This window comes from Anser brachyrhynchus (assembly GCF_964034855.1).
Source record: "Anser brachyrhynchus genome assembly, chromosome: 1".
NCBI lineage: Eukaryota > Metazoa > Chordata > Aves > Anseriformes > Anatidae > Anser > Anser brachyrhynchus.
In genome coordinates this window covers 168676203-168696245 of record NC_137694.1, presented here as the reverse complement: position 1 = coordinate 168696245, position 20043 = coordinate 168676203, and the positions used below count along the sequence as shown (strand labels likewise).

Genomic DNA, 20043 nt, shown 5'->3' with positions numbered 1-20043 from the left:
GAAAGAAGTACTGAGAAATCTGCAAGCTCTGCCAATATAAAGCTAGCAGCAAGAAGGCAATTTTCCTGAGAAAAAATAGTCATACTTGGTTATTTTACAAATATGCAAGTGAATTACATTCTGTTTAAGTAAATAAGAACTAATGCCAAACGTGTCTCTTAGCGTTTGATTGTCAGAATTTTTACTGGTAAGATATTTTTTTTTCTAGTTAGACTATAGTGGACTTAAAACAAAGCAGAAACACAGGAGGATGCCTTCACTTTTAGAGGACACGAAAAGCAAAGCTGTCACATAAGCATTCCAAAGTGTCCTATGACCTAGCCACATAAGGGTAATTTGCAAGGCAACAAGCTTAAAAATCATAGAATCATTAAGCTTGGAAAAGACCTTCCAGACCATCTGGTCCAACCATCCCCCTACCACCCAATACCACCCACTAAACCATGTCTGTAAGCGCCACCTCCAACCTTGCCTTGAACACCCCCAGGGACGGTGACTCCTGAGTCAGGCCATGGGGTGGCTTACCCTCCCCTCACACCAGAGAACTGCAGGGCCTGCAGTCAATGGGGAGGAATGGGAGCTCATGGGCTTAACTCTCTCCCTAAATTAGACAGCTAGCATAGTTTCAGAGAATTACCACTTGGGCACATCAGCTGCTGTGCTCTCCGTGTGCCGTGAGGCCAGATAACTAGCTTGGATGCAGGTACCTATGCTGCAGATGTCCAATTAGGCAGTTGGGGAATAAGGGCCAATAGACAAATATATTTATATACATATATATAATTAAATATCCTTATGAAGGACAATTTAAAAAATGTCTGAAACACAAACTGGAAAAGGTCCGTTGTTGTCTGGCACGTGCCACTGTCATGTAAAAACTCGGCTTAGTGTTATGTTTAACAAAGGCAAGACTGCACAACAGCAATATAATATTGAAGGAAAGGATAATGCCATCCCTTTGGAGGTGCCATGCTGTACTTCCCAGATAGAAAGAGAAGACTCTCTCTCAGCAGTAAGTTATTTTTCGTTGTTAACTGTAGAACTATTTACAAGAAAGCACTGACAAGCTCACTTAAGAAAGACTAAATGCTATGGGACAGTCTTCAATGCTCTGAGGTCCAGCCTGCTTCACCTCAACACTTAGCTTAGACCTACGACTTACTAAGATTTAGGCGGTCTTTCTATGCGTGCACCTACGCTGCCCAGTTACTCAGCAGAATGGTAGGTGCCTTTCCACGTCTTCAGAGGAAATTCCTGACTACTAAGTTTAGCTGCCAAACTGAGCACACAGGATCTCCCTTTGGAAAGCTTCAAAGGCACTTTCCTCTCTGCAACAACAGTATGTAGAATGTGGTCTTTTATTTTCAGAGGACTGCTTTGCTAGACATCTAAAATTAAGGTACACATTAGATGCCAAAATTATACGGAATGGAGCCTGTCTGTAAGGCAATATATTATAGACCAGGGAAGAAATAGATTGAGTGGAGTTGGTATAATGCGCTAACATCTCTTTTCAGCTCGGCAGCTGTACGTACAGCGTCTATGACTGAGAATGAAGTGAAAAATAAGACAAATTGCAGATCACAGTCAAATTAAATTTTCCTAATGGGGCTTTTGAAATAAACTAACAGATTACTGTTTAAATATAACCTGTAACAAGGATGAGTTGATGTTATATTATTAAATTTCTTAATTTAATTCTCATGCTCCAGAGCCAGCCAAGCAATATTCGACACATTTTCCTTCACAAATTGTGGAATGCATTATTCCGAAAACACTTTTCATGGTTTGACCAATTCTCTAAATGTTCCATCAAAATCAATCACATAAAATAGAATCTGCCTGCCAGTCATATATTAAAAGTATTTGCTAGCTCTCCATGCCTCTTTCTCTTTTCATTAATTAGGCAAAACTATTTAGTTCAAAATAATGACGGATTGTATTATTTTTCTGGCTTATTATGTGTGCTATAAACTGAGAAAAAAATACTTAGCACTTCAGGGCCTGGTGTTGTTACTAGCAAATTCAAAATATGTGCGAGGCCTGTCAATCAAGCAGCAGTGTCACTTGTGAAGAATCGTTTCCTTCCTTTACCACTGTCAGAATGGGAGCATGCTAATTGCAGTGGGAGCCAACACCCTGCCTTGGCCATAATGAACTCCCTCTCTGCTTAGGGGGAATGTAGATTTGAGGATCACAGTTACTGTGCTTGACCAGAAGATGAATTAGCGGGTGTCTGGTGAAAGCCCTTCTGGGTTGTGAAAGGTGGACTCTCTGAAACAGAGAGTCTCTGAAACTGAAACAGAGAGGCAGCATGGCTGGATGCAGTGCAGAATCACTACTGCCAGTCTTGTCTGCAACACCACCTCTTCCTTCCTGCATCTTTGGGAGTGGGTGGGAGGGGTGACTTAGGTGGGAAAAGGGTGAAGTAAGGAACACCTCAGGAAGAAAACACATTGGCCAACCGCCTGAACAATGCAAAAAACATAGTTCCCCCTCAACACACAGCTTAGTTTTCTCTCAGCGTACAGAACATAGCTTTGGGAACATCAGCGCTTCTGGCTATTGATGGCATGGAAGAAATAAAAACCAACAATATGTAAGTACTTTTAGATATTGAGTTACAACATTTAAAATGCATTTATAATAAATTATATAACAGCGTCTAATGGCCTTTATTATATCCCTTCCTATTTAATAACGTCCAGAATGCCCACAGTTTGAACCTCTCGGATAGAGTAATATGTTTTGTAGGGGTAGCACAGGCTTTAGTGCCTGGAGGCTCTAGTTCTATTTCCAGCTCTGCTTCAGACTTACAGGGTGACCTTTACACATAACCTCATTTTCCTCACCTATGAAATGGGGATATTAATACTTATTTACCTCACAGTTGGTTCCCTTCCAGCTGCTACAGTGACTGAGCAAGCTTATGCATCTACAGAATTACTAATGTTAGTGATAAACTTTTTCTTTTTTTCTTTTTTTTTTTAAATAAGCAATAAAGGAATTAAATTAAGAACCTGGTTTTTGTCCCTCCAGTAAGTAAAAGCACACAGAAAAATAACAGTAATGGAAAAAATGTTCAAAGCCCCTCACTAATTTCCTTTCAATTACTCTATTCTTCATGAGAAATGTGGGTGATTTCTATTTGATGGCAAGTAGATGAAGCTTCCTGATGCTGCTTTCAGTCAAGAGGAAGTGTGTTTTTTTCAGGGAAAGTCTGACCTGGAGTGAATATAAAAACCACTACAAGCTTTGCAAGTAAAAAAAGCAGGAGACATAATTTTAATCTGGAACTTTATCTAAGAATTAGGGAGGAGAGAAAGAAGTGAAAAGAGAAGCAGAGAGAGCAGAGAGAGGCAGCAATCTCTTCCTAAAGGGAATGCGGCTGAACAGAAAGGATGCCGGCAGGTACATCGGCTTGCAGAGGAGGGGACACCTCCACGGAGCTGCCGATGGCTGGTGTCTCCATCAGCCAGGGAACACGTTGGTGATACTCATCTCACTCTGAGAATGTGATACTTACTCTTGTACTGCTCTGGCTATGGAGAGCGCTGTAGATCCAGTTTCATTAACGCTATCTAAGGTCACATTTGGCAGGTCGTCATCATCACTGTCACTTTTAATTTGTCTGGGAGATAGGCCTCGGGGGTCCATTTGTGCTGGAAAGAGACATATAATGGATTAATATGAGCGCGCTGAAATTAATCTTGTCCCAGAGCAACATTAGGGTGTACAACACATCTATCTGCTTAGGCTGGATGGCATGGTTTACTCTGAGCTTCACAAATCAGATGGTGAATTTGCAAAGTCCTCTAGCAGTACTGCAGATATACACAAACGTTTCCACCTGTATACAAATATCCGAATGCACACAAAATATAGGAATGCATTCTGCAGACCTGAGCTACTGAATGCAAATAAAACTATATACACAGTGTTTGTCAAAAACTCAGTTCACCCTAAAATTATTTATTCTGGTTGTCTTTGGAAAGCGAAGAGAAAGTGGTACCTCCACCTTGTACAACACAGCACACGTGAGAGCAAATTTTACAGCCAAATTTCAAGAGCAATCTTTGGATTTTGACTGTCCATCTTGAGATACCAGGTGGAGATCCATGTCACTCCAGTCAACTAAAAGCTAGGCAGCTAAAATAGGCCAGTTGTCCTGGCTTTTGAATCAATTCAACACCTGTGTGAACCTCTGAAGATGACTTGACTCCACATAATGTGTCAAAGACTGCAAAATATTTTGCACAGACAACTAAGTTTCAGGTGATTGATGCTGGCTAATGCAGCTTCTTCCTTTAAGTCCGATTTGTTGGAAAAGTCACATGTTCTCGGGTCTTAAGAAAATCCAAACATCAGCGTTGCAGGATTATTTTGTCCATCTACAGTTTAGTGTTTGGTAATGCCCTGGGTGTCCACAGCAAGGTGCTGGCAGCAGGGGGCTCCTCTATGAGGAGAGGCCGGGGCTGCCCCATGCCAGACACAGACGGTGTCCAGCTGGCTCCAATGGCCCCACCACAGCAGCCAAGGTGGTGGCACCTTGGGGAAAATGTACAAAAGACAGGGCAAAACACTGCACAGGCAGCGAAGAAAAAAGTGAGAAACAGTCTTGTGAACATCAAGGTCAGAAGAGAAGAAGGGGGAGGAGGTGCTCCAGGCACCAGAGCGGAGGTTCCCCTGCAGACTGAGGATGCCGCAGCAGAGAAGGTGTTTCCCTGCAGCCTGTGGAGAGAGCCACTGTGGAGCAGACACCCGCACTGCAGCCTGTGGAGGAGCCCATGCTGCAGGAGGGGGATATATCCTGAAGGACCTGCAGCCTACGCTGGAGCAGGCTCTTATGACAAGAAGTGCAAGCCATGGTGAGCCCATGCTGGAGCAGGCTTATCCTGAAGGACTGCAGCCCGTGGAGAACCTACTCTGAAGCAGGAGAAGAGTGTGAGGAGGAAGGAGCAGCACAGATGAACTGCCATGAACTGACCGCAACCCCCATTCCCCTCTGCTGCTCATGCTGGGCAAGGAGGTAGAGGGGTTGGGAATGAAGGAGTGAAGCCGAGCCTGGGAAAAGGGCTGTGTGTGTCCTAACCATCCCAATTGTTTTTAATTGGCAATAAGTTAAATTAATTTTCCCCAAGTCAAGTCTGGTTTGCTCGTGACAGTAATTGGTAAGGGATCTCCCTGTCTTTATCTCGACCCATGACCTCTTTCATCTTATTTTCTCCCCCTGCCCTGCTGAGGAGGGGGAGTGAGAGAGTGGCTGGGTGGGCTCTGGCAGACAGCCACAGTCAGCCCTCCCGAGGTACGTTTTGTGAAGAAAAGAGACAGCAAAGGAAAGGACAGCAGAAACGTGGGCTACATGCCTACCCTTTAATCTTGTCTGCTGCCCTGCGCAGGGAAGGGAAGCAAGGATAACCCTTCCCAGGGGAGCAACTGAGTATGGGCAGGGAGAGGAAACCAAGAGGTGAAGCGACGGGGACCCTGGGGCACAAGTGTGACCTGGGATGTTCAAAAGAGGAACTGGGGAGTTGCCTGTACCAGGGGACAGATCCAGAGACAAACCTGAGAGGTGATGTAAAGAGAGACAGTCCTCCTCACCCATGAAATACCATGTGGGATTAGTAAACTCTGAGAGACACTGAAAGCATCTGGAGTAGAGAGCAAAACTGGAGAGATGCCTGACTCTGCAAGGGAGGAGCAGGCAGGGGGGGTAGGCAAGAGATTTGTTTACAAATGTGTTTATTTTGTTTGGCCAGGTGAAATAGGGGAACCCAAGATTATTTATTTAAAGAGCTTACTGTTCCAGTTTGTTAGCTTGTATTCTCCTACAACACAGTGTCAGAGAGAGGACACTTTCTGGGCCTTGCTACATGTGTTTTGAGAAAGCTTTTATTCCCCATCAGCTCTGCCGAAGCAGAGCCCTACACAACAGGTTCCCTTCAGAGATCACAGAATGGCTTGGGTTGGAAGGGGCCTTAAAGATCCTCTAGCTCCAAGGCAGGGACACCTCCCACCAGAGCAGGTTGCTCAAAGGCCCATCCAGCCTGGCCTTGAACACCTCCAGGGATGGGGCATCCACAGCTTCTCTGGGCAACCTGGTCCAGTGCCTCAACACCCTCTGAGTACAGAATTTCTTCCTAGGATCTAATCTAAATCTACCTTTTTTTTTAGTTTGAAACCATTACTCCTTGCCCTATCACTACACCCCCTGACAAAGAGTCCCTCTCCAACCAGGCCTCAGTCAACTTCCACCAAACTAAAGCCTACAGTACCCTGAAGAAATCAGGTTTTGCAGTCCCCTACATTCAAATGCATGTTTTATTTTTTCTTGCTTTAAGAGGACACAGAATCACAGAATACCTCTTGCAGGCAGATGCCAAGGGCATGCCAAGGGCTTTTTCAACAGGAAGGTTCTTAACAGCCTTACCAAAACATGGGGAGAGGGTCAGAACAAAAATATAGTTACAGGCATACAGCTAGAGAAATCTGTTTTCTTCAAGGTAAAAATACACAGTATTTGTAAACCCTAACTCTGTTCAGCTAAAACACCAGGGAGAAAAGAAAAAAAAAAGTATACTTTGTCTTCATTTAAGTCACCCAGGTCTAGGTCTACAGCTAGAAAGGAACTCTGAAAGCCACAGTTAAAATTCCCATTTTGCAGTATTTCTCAAGTTGCTGTGTTTGCTGACTCTAGAACAGGGACTGAGCTACGCTGAAGAATGGGAGGGAAATGGACACTCCAAGAGCTATGCAGCCATAAAAGTAGCACTGATGGATAGCTGGGCTCTTGAAAAGAAAGCACTCCCTAAATGAGTGATGGCTCTAGGGAAAGTTGGTCTTAAATTTTAATTTATATCTTGGCTATGAACCACTTCTGAGTGAAAGAACAGTGAGTGATTATAACTACCCTTCAGCCGCATTTTTATTTATGTTAAAGAAATTCACAAAGAAATTACTATTAAAATATGTTCAGTAAGCTAATGCAACAACCCCTTCCTGAAGCACAGTGCATTTACAGATGCACAGTAGTACTTCTGTTAGCTTTCTATTAACAGAGTTTAGGTGCCTCAGTAATACTGGCTGCATTCTGATTGCTTGTTATTTCTTGACATACACTAAAGCAAACACCTTTTCCTTATCAAAGCAAAGACTGTTAACAATAAAAGATGAGCTGCACTGAGACAGACATCAGAAATTGTTCAAAACATTTTATTATTTTAGGTGGAATAAACACCATTCTATGTTTCTTAAAATCACAACTTAGTCATGATGGTATTCAACGTGTTTCTGCGCATCAGTGATACCCTAGTACTTGTTTTAAGAGCAACTAAGCCCTCTAGTCAGCTGATTTAGCCTCAGAAAGCTACTCCTAAAGAAGGTGCTACTTCTGAGGATACTTATACCCTATTTAGGCTACCTTGTTAAATGCAATTTAAGATGATTATTACTTATTTTGTTACTTTTTCAGTCTTTCTTTCAGTGCATCTCATTGCAAGAAGTTATGCATTTATATCTATACAACAATTAAGTATTTTTAAAAGTGACGTATTTTTGAAAGCTGATATTTGTTAATAAATTTAAAATTGTAATGAAAATATATATGAAAAATAATACTTTGCATTTACTGTGGCTCAACCCAACTTGTATTATGGTAAAAGTCTTAAGTGGCTAGCTCAGAAACTTTCTTATGATTAAACCTAGGCTTAACTTAAAATCACAAAAGTCGAGTAATTTAGTCCATAATATAGTTCTTATACACCAATTTTGACCACTTAACCGTGAATACACCTACCCAGAAAGCTTGTTTAAATGTATATGAAGAGTATCTTACGTACTTTTGTTCCTTATTAGACGCACAGTTTCATTATTATTACAGATTGCTAGAAGACTCTTAAGATATTATTGAGACTCCTATCCTATTCGGTGTTGTTTCTAGATAACCTGAGGAATGTGTTAAGATGAAAACTCAATTATACTAAAATAGCACCTTTTTGTTTGTACCCAGTGAGGTACATCCACTCTGTATACTCCTAATGCAGCCATGAAGTTGGCAGTGGGGTTGTGCATTTGCAGCTAAGGAAAACTGGATAATTCTGCCCCATGGATGCTACTTGCTTCACCAGAAGCCAACGTCTGAGTACATCATAAGGTGTTGTGACACATGGGCATGGTGAGAGTGAAATGCTAGGAATGGAAATGGATCTTTGGGCAAATTCAAAAGCGGGGAATTCAAGGCCATTTTTGGTTATATTTTCACAGCAAACTTATTTAAAGATGATAATTAAATTAGAGAATGATGCAAGGATTACTCCCTTATTTTTAAATGTCAGCCATATAGATAGAAGCCCTTTTTTTGTCCCACTTTCCATTCACGACCTCTTCTGCTCAGTCTTGGTCTTCCTACAACCCTCTCATTTTTCGCTCTCCCTTTATGTCAGTGCTTTGCAAGCACTGGAGGAGAGCAAGTGATGAAGAGCAGGCTGGCCCTACAGGTGCTCCTCGCCCCAAGGACTCTCCCATACCAGACCAGTGGATCAAAATGCAAAATGGGCTGGATCTTGCTCCTTCTCCAGCTTGCAGACTGGGATGGCCAAGATGCTGGTGAGCAGAGGTGGGTAACCAGGAGGCTGAGCTTTGCCTCCGACACCTGGCATAAGCTTCCCTGTCTTCTGCCCAGCACGGCTGCAGCTGCTGCAGGGAAAGGCAGCCTTTAAAACTATTCTCCTTCCTCAAATGAGCCATGTGAATAACCAACTGGCCGAAAGCCTAACAGATATCTCCTCCTCACCACTCACTACAGCGTGATAACTGCAGTACAGGATTTTTATACATTCAGAGTTCATGACTCCTACTAATGTCAACAGCTTTGCCTTTCTCTTGGACATCTAAGAACAACTGTCGGACTGCTGGCACCAAGGTTTATAAATACCAGCAGCAGTTCATAAATGCTGAATTAAGAGTAATTATTGGCCTAATGAGCATCAGACTGGGAATAAGGAAGAGATGTAGGCAAAAGATAATTTAGCAAATGAGATGAAAAACATGGAGGACAAGTGAGTAATGGAATACAATTGGCAAGCAAGGCGAAGGAGAGCCCACAAAACATGCCAGTGCATTTTAACCTTGCTTTGTGCCCTACTTTGCTCTGAGGACCAAGCTTTTCCTTGAATTTAAGACCGCAGGTCCAGAAGAAACCTCACCGTACCACTGAATCAAGTCTTCCCTATCACAGGCAGACACATTTAATTAATAAAGCTCAGGCTCTGGAAATGAACAGGTTTTCTTGCCTTTGCTACTCCTCTTGAAAGGCAACATTTGTCCAACAGAGCTATCCCGTGGTTTTGTGACGTGTGAATGAGGCTAAGGTGAGGCAAGAGAAAAGAATCAAGGTAGAGACAGCTTTCATGAGACAAAGGTGTCATTGAAAGAGCACAGGAGTTACAGAAGCAAGCTGTTAGCACTACACGCTGGAAAGACCAGTGAGCCAGGAGAGTTATTTAAGGCTGTCTGCAAGTACAGAAGGCTGCAAGTGGCCACATCACTTTCTGATCCTTTCTGCCAAAGAAAGTGCAGAGAATTGCTCTTGACACATGTACATATATGCAATCACTTCTCAATGACCACTTGTGCCAAAAAGGAGTTTCCTTTTAGGTGGTACAAGTGAACTCATCCCGAATTTGTTTTAAGGTACAATGTGCAAATGGCTCTGAAGAAAGTTGCAACCAGCCTGTAAATACTCCAGAACTTGGTCTACCATCAATACTGTATCTGAACAGCCAGTTGCCAACAGGAAAGTCTGATCTGGATCAGATATAAGTTTGCTTCTATTTCTGTCCAATTAAACACAGTTTTTTGGATATAAAGTTTATGTTGGCTGTAGGGGCCAGACAATACCTGATCCTGTGTTTTTTTGGGACAAAATTACCCCTTCTAAAAAGCTGGAACAGATTTAAACTTCCACAATGAGTTTTTAAGGAGCGCTGACTTATTTTGTGCTTTCTGGCACAAAATCTCCAGGAATGACCCAGTCTGCCAGCTCGAGGATGGACAAACCCCTTGGATCCAGGGGCCAGGATGCAGCCTTCACCTTCCCAGGGCAATAATGTAGCCACAGGGCCACACAACTGGAGTATTTTTCTCCTACTCCACTCTCTAAATGTGTGCTTCTGTTTGCACTGGGGCAGGCATGCTTCATGTGAAACTTTGATTTGGGAATCACTCCAGGCATGCTTGGGTGTGTTTTGTTTTCCATCAGCAAGCTCAGCATTTTGGGACAATGAACAGACCTGAGCTCCCTCGAGAGATGGCAAAAAGAGGTTTGCTCCACCCTTACATGTCCTAATCACTCGACTTTTTCCCAGCAATTTAGAGATACACAGCTCAAGTGCTGTGGCCTGGTTGCTTAGGCCATGCACTATCAAAAAACCTGGGGCTGGATGCCTGTAGTAGGTGGTCTGAATCTGTCCCCTCTTGAGGGTGAAACAGGCCGTGCACTGACATACCTCTGCAACTGCAGGCGGTTTTCAGTTACCACAACCTGATCTGATTTCCTCAAATCAAATTTCCTGCGAGTGATAGGGATGAAAATTCATCCCATTGGTAGGCTCGCTGAGATCCACTAGAAGCAATTTCACATCTACACACTGCTTTTGATTTAAAAGCAAATCTGAGCCCCTTGGGTTAAAAATGAATGAAATATTTAAGAGCAGGAGAAAACTAAGTAACCATCAGGAGTTTTGCCTCTCTTTATAGGTAAGCCACGTAGTATGAGCTAGTGCTGAAATGACTCATTACAAGATAATGCTTGCTGGTGTGAAAATAGAGAAAATTTCAGCATCCTGAAATATTGAAGCCTCTGGCTCATTTTATTTTAATACCTCAGTTTTCTGATTTAAGGTAACTTCTCTGCTAATAGCTTTGCGAACATACATACGTGTAGGCCTGCTGATACACCACAGCATAATAAAAACTGAATCCCACTTAGTTGCACTCTTAAAATAATTAAAAATCTATTTCTGCTTTGTGAATGATTTCCAAATTCAGAGCTGGTTTGCTCTTGTTTCACACATTAAACTCCCCACTGTGCTTTCTCTGAAAAACACCTAGTATTCAACGTGCTGGCCAAAGTGATTGCTCATGATGGGGTTTCCCAGTGGCCCTGACATCCCACCACTAGGTCTGCAGAAATTAAATTCTGCAGAAATTAGTACTTCTGAGGTACCTCAAACAAGCCTGAAAGAGCCACGCTTGCTATTTTCTTTGAAACTTCAAAACTTTTCCTCTCCCGTTGCTTCCAGTGCAAGATGGCATATGGCAGCTAAAAGAAGATCCTATCTAGTTTTAAGTGGCAGTCGCTCTGCACTAACCTCCATTAAGAATGAAAAACCAAGTATTACCCCATGCCCCCAAATTTACATTTTCAAGGACCTAATTACTACGTGTGTGTGTGCAGAGGGAGGCAGCAAGGTGCCATCTGCTGCCAAACTCCCAGAAGGATGGCACTGGAAAATACAGTTGAGAAAATTACACCTCCACTCTTTGCCGGGGGGAGGACGAGAGGAGCCTTCGGCAGGTGACTCGGTCATGCCTTAGTTTCCTGAGAAAGGAAGAAAAGTTTCTGGGGCATCTCAGAAGTGCCTGAAGATGGGACAATGGCAGCAGCCCTGCTCCCACTCACTCACTCCCACTCTCTGTCCCCTTCCACCACTAATGCCAAGGTGACATCTCGGTCCCCAGCAGCAATGCTGAACAAAATGATCCCTGGCCAAACCGGCTCGACTGGAAGAGGAGGAATTCACAGGGGGACACAGTAATCATCATTAAAATCAGCGATCTGCCAACAGTTATGAATACCACAGTGTCTCAAACATAACTTTGCTCTCTGTGTTTGGCGTGTGGCACAGTTCAGTACCTGAAATAACTGCCTGTGTAACTCTGCAGCCAGCAAGCCCCAACCTTTTCTGAAAATCCTCCTTCTTGGCAGGTTCCCAGAGAACAGGAGCCCCACGCCAAGTCCTCCAGCAGGAAAACGCTGAAGGAGAGCATCACAGAGGCTGCAATGTGTTTTGAATGATGGAAACAACACTTTCAGACATAGATGTACGCGAGATGCTTGAAACAAAGTCCTCGGAGATTAAGTGCTATGCTCAGGTTTACCTAGCGTGTTTCAGACAGGTGTCTCAGGAAACCAAATCCTGCCTCTAGAGACCTAGCAAATGCACTCATTGTGGGAATGACGGTATCCACGATTTTCTCCTCGTAAGCTGGTACATACTATACGAAGCACACGTAGGGTATTTTTCTTCCTATTTAAAGTTCATTATAAGCACTTTGTGCGCTGAAAAATGCTCTGGGCGCACCTATCAGATTTTCAATCAAAACAGCTCGGTGTCTGGTAGGGGCAGCAGAATTGGTCGATTTATTTCATATAACTTTATGTACAAAGCAGCAGTATCCATGAACTTAATGGTCAGAATATCGAGTCTACAGGGGTAATTTTTATTACAATTTATGGCAAGATTACCCATACGCCACAGTTTTCAGATTTTATTGAGATTTTATGGGACTATATAGCTACAGCAGTTAACTGCACCCAGCATAGCTATAGTTCACAAAGAATGGGAATTGGCACCAAACACAGTGTAACTAATCTACCAGAGAATATTAATTGCTAGGATCCCATCAAAGGCAATATTTAAAATCATTTCACCAATCACATTAATTCGCACGAAACCTGTAGAAGAGTAGCTATGTGTAGAAATGTAAAGGTGAGAGCAATTGCATGGATGGAATACATGCACATATGTAAGCATCTCTGTCGCTGGTTTGTATACAGAAACATACAACACCATTTTTTTTTTTAGACAAAGGATTTTGTTCCTTCCCAGCTACTGGAATGTTGTGGGATCTCATCTATGCAAAAACCGAACTACTGAGACTACTGAGATTTAAACCACGCTCAGCATAAAATACAGAAATACTGTATCACCAAAAGTAAACAGGGAAAACAATGACAGATTATATTTAATATTAAATAAAATACCGCAAAGCCACTACAAAAATAGTAGCAGATTGCAACTAACACATTTCAACAGTCTAGAGATATATAAGACACCAGAAAGTTTCCAGTAGGTTGGTCCAACTCACAATAAAACCCAAGGCAGGGATAAAGTAAACGAGAAGTTTTATGCATGTGTTTCAGCTGGATCCAAATTTGTGGGTTAAAAGGAACTAGATCAAAGCTCAAGGCTGACGAGAGTACAGAACTGAAGGGCCAGAGGCATTCTTGGCGCTGAAGACAAGGAACTAACAGCTTCCATTAGGTGTAGGGACTCAGGACATGTCAAAATGGCCTTCCTAATCCTCCTTATGCTTGGCTTCACAAACAAAGCTGGAATACATATCTACCTCGTTTCCCTTCCAAACCGGCTGCTAACAAGAAATATATATGATGCTAAATCCATTGCTGATAAATATTTGAAGCGTGCGTGCTTCTGTGGCGAAAAAATCTACACGTGTCACTAGTGAGTCGCGAGATCTGACTTTTCTGGAGATTTCAGTAGAAGACTGCCAACACAAGCTACTTTGTCTGAAACAACCTCCTTCTCAATTCTAAGCTGCAAAGTATATCTTGCAACCTGTATTTTAGCTCTCCATTCTGGTAAGAATTACTGTTTACTCCAGTTCTTAAATATATGCGCTATCTCCAGTGACAGGGGTTCCTCCCCGAACACAAGCCTGCTTCTCTCCCTGGCTAGCCATTGCCAACCTGCTTCTCCTTTCCAAGAACCACTAATATTTCTTCCAGACACTGCGGTAACAGAGGGATTGAGATTCACATAGCAAACATTTTGAGGGGTAGGAAGGTGGAGGCAGACAGGTTGGAGTACGTACTGCCTAGGAAGATGTGTGTCCAACAACAAAAAATTACAGCTAATCTAGAAACTCTCCACCCTGGTGCAACTCAGATCCAAAATCTACTGAAATGCAGAAAGGATAATTGCTTCCCATGAAACGAAAAAGGCAACATTACTGGTTTTAATTAAGAGTCTCTTCCATAGCATAAATTATACAAACAGACCATACAATCTGACCTTTAAACATACGGAATGGTTCTTAGATTTGTAACTTTGTACTACAAATTGCATTAACATTTGTGGGATAAACTTTACAGTTGGTGGAAATATAGCGTGTATGTGTATATAAATACAGTAGACTGTACTTTAAAAAAATGGGTGGCGGATAACATAATCTAGTAGTATTACCTGTTTTAAGTCACAGCAAAATCTGTAGCAACAGGTACTGCGTTTACTAGTTATGAGTCTATCAACATATAGGAATACGGCATGTGTAAGCTGTGAAAAGATGAAATCCTGTTATTTCTCCTAGGTCTATACACAGATGTAGTAACATACAAATAGTCTGTGCCAGTGTCTTTATGGGAGCTTACATACATGAGAAGCTGAAGTTCAGGTGGCAAATTTAAGTATGTAATGTTTTGAATGCTGGATTTTGCAACTTGCTGCATCTTCTGAAAACTTTAAAACCCGTAAGAGTGAAAAAACACCTGAACCTGAAAAAACAGAAATACCAAAGTTGTGCAGGTCTTTGGTGCACCATCACCAGGGGGAGCTTCTGGAACGCCCTTCGGTGAATGGAGCAACTCTATGAAGTATGGAGAACAATTTTTAGGGATATTATCTTTGACAAAATCTGCCGCTAGAGGGACATGATTTGCCAGTAGTATTTGTGGATATCATCTGAGAGGAAAGCAGTGGAAAGACTCAGGCTAATTGGACCAGAGTCTGTAGGGGAATGTATTGCTACCATGCCAGGCCGTTTTGCTCCTCTCTATCAGAGCCTCTCCTTGTTCCCTTCCACAGTACAAATTCTGCCTGGATCTCTTTTATTTCAAAATCCCAGCAAAGCTTCTCCTTGCCTTTCCCCAGCCACTCTTTCTTGTGTTTTTTACCCCTTAAGGGGATTTTGATTTTTTTTTTCAGACCTCCAAACTTGGCTGGTTTTCTGCAAGTGCTTATGAATACCAAAAAATGGACAACTGTCCAAACTAAACCCAAGGCTCATGGCACAATGCCAGAGAGGTTCTAGAGTTTTGCACCAAAAAAGCTGGAATAAATTTTTCAGCATGGAAAATGCTACATTTTTTCTCTACTCTCGGTTTCAGGAAGAGCGGAATAGTTTTTCTTGAAACTTTTCTCAAAGTAATAAAAGAAAACAACAACAAAAAAAAGATAAAAGAAACAGCCTGAGGCAGAAATTCAGCATGTAAAATGTTAGCCTAAATGGTTAACATATAGACAAACTTCGAGAAACCGAAGATGGGGTTTTAATGGAAACTCTCGGGCAACCTTATCCATAGTTGTTGCTACCTGCTGTGCTTCTAATTGCACCTTTGAGCAACACACACTATTGCTGAACAGGGGGAAAAAGGCGAGGAAAGAGTTTTTCATGGTATTTTAATGTGCTGGAATACTTAAATATATAATAATGCCTGGTGGTCATCATGCACAAAAAATCTTCAAACACTCGTCAAGGTTTTGATGACCAGAGAACAATGGTGACCACTGAAGAAAGTGATCTTTGCCTCACAGATGGTAGGGAAGTGTGCATGTAACTGCATGCTTGTGTGCACATCTGAGATTAGAGTGTTTTGGGATTACAGAAAGCTGTCAAAAATGTGTACGTATTCAGTAAGACTTTGCAAATGCCCAGTGTTGTATTACCAACACTGATCCCGGATGTATAGTCTTCTGATTATCTTCTAATTATGTGTTTTTAATAAGTTCCTAAAATGCTCCAATCCTGATTTTGGTTTAAACTAGGTGAACTGAGAGGTTTTAATCCTGCAACAAGACCCAGTCTGACTGAAGGGTGTTTTTGTAGCATGATACCTAGGGAATGCAGTGTGTGATCCAGGACCTGATGGGATGCTCACCTCTGTGCCTGGTCAAGTTATGGAGCAGATCCTCTTAGAAACCATATTAAGGCTTATGGAAGACAGGGAAGTGACTGGGGACATGGGAAGAGCAACTGCCATCATCTACCTGGACTTGTGCAAAACCCTTTATACGTTCCCACACAGCATTCTTTTCTGTAAGTTGGAGAGACATGGATTTGAGGGATGGACTGTTTGGTGGATAAGCAATTGGTTAGATGTCCAAATCCAAAGGGTAGCGCTCAAAGCCTCAATGTCCAGGTAGAGACCAGAGAAGAGTGGTGTCCCTCAGGGGACCCTTGCTGTTTAATATCTTCATTGGTGACATAGACATGTCACCGTCCGTGGGGGTGTTCAAGGAAAGGTTGGACCTGGTGCTTAGGGACATGGTTTAGTGGGTGACATTGGTGGTAGGGAGATGGTTGGACCAGATGATCTTGGAGGTCTTTTCCAACCTTGATGATTCTGTGATTCTCTGACAATGGGACCGAGTGCTCCTCAACAAGTTTTCAGATGACATCAAGCTGAGTAGTGCAGTTGACACTTTATAGGAAGGGGACGCCATACAGAGGGACCTCGACAGGCTTCAAAAGTGGGCCCAAATGGAACCCATGAAGTTCAACAAGGACAAATACAAGATCCAACCCATGTGCAGGGGCAATCCCAAATGTACAGGCTGGGTGACGAATGGATTGAGAGCAGCCCTGCACAGAACTTGGGGGTGTTGGTGGATGAAAAATTCAACATGAGCTGGCAATGTGTACTTGCAGCCCAGAAAGCCAACCCTATCCTGAGCTGCATCAAAAGCAGTGTGGCCCCCAGGACAAGGGAGGTGATCTTCCCCCTCTGCTCTGCTCTTGTGAGATCCCACATGGAGCACTGTTTTCAGCTCTAGGGTCCCCAGCACAAGAAAGACATGGACCTATTAGAGCAGGTCCAGAGGATGCTCAGAGGGCTGGAGCATCTCTCCTGTGAAGAGAGGCTGAGAAAGCCGGGGTTGTTCAGCCAGGAGAAGAGGAGGCTCTGGGGAGACCTCATGAAGTCTTATTTAAAGGGAGCCTAAAGGAAAGATAGGGGATAAGGGATAATGGTTTTAAACTAAAAGAAAGCAAACATACAAGAAATATAAGGAAGAAATCCCTCACTATAAGAGTGGTGAGACACTGGAACAGGTTTCTCAAAGACGCTGTGAATGCCCCATCCCTGGAGGTGTTCAAGGCCAGGTTGGATGGGGCTTTGAGCAACTTGGTCTGGTGGGTGGTGTCCCTTCCCATGGCAGGGGGTTGGAGCTAGATGAGCTTTCTGTGGTTGTATGCTACTAGCAGCTCAGGTATACAGGAGAAAACTCTGCAAACCCATCTGGTTTTCAATGCTGCAGAAAAGGTTTGATTTAACAGGAAATCTTGTGAGTGAAAAACATGAGAGAGGAGGCAGGACAGAGAGCAGAAATGATAAGCACATTTGGAGGGAGAAAAGTAGATCTGAGACTCTCCTGAAGGACTGGACTGTGACTGAGAGCACCAGGATGAATGATTCCATGGAAAAGGAAGCACAGCAATAGAAAAGATGACAGTATGGGATAGAAATATTAACAGATAAGGAGGGAGAGATGAAGCAGAGCTGCTGAAACTAATGCTTAAAGAATAGTCAGGAAGGGCCAGTAAAGTAGAAAAAAATGAGGAGGTGAAAAGAGAGGAAGATAGAGGAGGAGACAGATTTCTTGTGCTGAACGGAAGAGCGAATTCAAACAGAACATGAAGAAAGATGTTTTTGCTTCAACTCCCTAGAAAGCAGCTGTTGGAAGGACAGTTTTGTTGGGGAGGAAGATGGACTTTATGGTTCCTATGAAGGATTAGGGGAAGCAGAAAGACATCCAAGCAAAACATCTGGAGGCTGGATTAAAAGGAAGGTGATAGCTTGGGAAGTTTTTGCAATAAAACTAAAAATGAAAAGGTCCTAGTCAAACCTGTGAGGAAAAGCAAAATTCAGCACAAGAAAAGTAAAACTGGGAGCTGGGAGGGAATAACAATGAAAAATATTTATCTATATATGCCATTTCTTGCAATTTTTCCCTAAATACCTGCGACTAGAAAAAAATAGGAGAAATCTGAACTTTGGTCTGGTCTAACTGTGGCTAATTTTAGCATTGAAAAATGCTATCTGCTCAGGGAAGTCTCATTCAGGCGAAAACAGCTTAGATATAGGCTAATGTAAAATACAACTTCAGGTGCTTCCCAATCACAACTCTGTATCATCAACAATCTCTGATTTAGACCCAAAGCAGCAACAATACAGGGATTACGGGACAAACGTTCTCTATCTGTGGATCAACTTTGTTTCAGTGTGTGCATTTTTTTGGTTCTGAAAATGATCAAAGTTCATGTGAAAGTTGAAAGTAGTGACTTCATATGTTTCTAAATCTGCATTTCCCCATTGGATGGTAGAGGATTAGCTACCAATTCAATTCATCCAAGATGATCTGTTAGCATCTGTGTATATTTATTTCTTGTTTCCAGCAAAAACGCTGACTACTGAATGGAAGTTAGTCTGTGCATACATGAAATTTGTTTACTCAGTTAATCTATGCAACATCACTGTTATATTTATACTGTTTTACATTAAAAAGAAAGAAAAACACACTCCAACAAAAGATGACAAAAGATGACTACCTAGAGTAGATTGCTGCCCATTCTTCTATTATTCTTCTATTGTATTTTTTCAAATTAACCTGAACATTTATATAAAAAGAATTAGTGATAGCAAAATGAGTAAAACTGATGAGAAAAAAATAAAAATAAAAGAAAGCTTAATCCCTTCTTTTTCTTTAGCTATACATTAATAGGTGCTGCAGGGCTGGTTAATGATCTCTGCCAATAATCATACAAAGGAGAGATTGTCAGGGCAGCTCAGGAGGCCTCGAGCTTGTGGGCTGAAATCCCTATAGCACATTAAATTCTGGAATTTGGTTGACGAAGCCAGGGTAGTGAATTTCCAGTTTTACAAGATCAGGAGGTGCTTCACATGGAGGGGACTATTACCAGAGCCAACTAGCACCTTTGGAAAGAAAACAAATGGGAGAAATTCCGGATGAGCTCAAGGTCAGGTGCTGCTCAAAGCTCCAAAACCAAAATACAGACTAAAATTTAACTTTTTTTTTTTTTTCCAGATAATACAGTGAAACGTTCTGCTTTCATTTATCACTTCTTGACAAAATGCCACAAGGTCCTAAAACTACATCATTGTATGAATTGTACTAAAATTTCTTAAGCTGCGATTTTGAGACTTAAAGCAAAACACAGATCTGCTGTGTGCTTGTTTCCTATGGTCTGCCTGTCAAGAGGACACATCCCATACTTGGGAACTGAGGGAATGGGAGGAGAACTAAAGACTGATGGACAAGACATTACTAAACAAAAGAATGATCCACCACTGTTGTATATACAGCAATACGCAGTCATCAGTATACCAAAAATAGACAGGAGCGTTGAAGAAGAAAGGTCTTTCAGTTGTAGAGATTTGTTCATTATGCAATTAGGTACCCAAGAGATGTTATGAAATGTATTACTAAATGCCCCATAGTCTCATAAGCCCTAAAGTAAGGTTATCTGTCAGTACCCTCCCATTCTACCTCATTTCAGAGGAGAATTGGCCATATTTTATTCACCCATACACAATGAACCTTGAAATGAGTCTCCCTCATTCCCTACATCATGTTCCCATCCCTAACACTAATGTCTTCTCTACAGAGTTATGCTTTCCAAAGCATCTGAGCACATCTGTTTTCCCTTTTCTTCCCCCACCCATCATGTCCCCATCTCTAACAATTTTTTGCTGCCTTGGTAACTGTTACTTTCTCATTTTTTCTTGCTCTCCAGCTCCCCTTTTTGTGTTCTTTGGACTCCTCTCCAAGAGTGTATCTGTCCTGGCATGTGCTTTCCTCCTCCCTTCACACCTCCATAAGCCTCTTATGTCCTGTGTCTGCAAAAATCATTCCCAACACATACACTCTGTGTGGTTTCCTTCCCTTTGGCTGTTTAATCTGGAAGAGGCAACCTAATTCAAAATATTGCACTGCCACTCCTTAA

At 42.3% G+C, this 20043-nt stretch overlaps 1 protein-coding gene across 21 annotated transcripts in view; it reads right to left on the bottom strand.

Annotated features, from left to right (window-relative positions):
* KLF12 (KLF transcription factor 12) overlaps positions 1 to 20043 on the bottom strand; it is a 246156-nt gene that overhangs the window by 75200 nt on the left and 150913 nt on the right. For all 21 annotated transcript variants that reach the window (XM_080556836.1, XM_080556823.1, XM_080556838.1 and 18 more), the window contains one exon: positions 3527 to 3662. In XM_080556836.1, coding sequence (XP_080412962.1) covers positions 3527 to 3662 — 136 coding nt within the window. The remainder of the gene's footprint in view (positions 1 to 3526; positions 3663 to 20043) is intronic.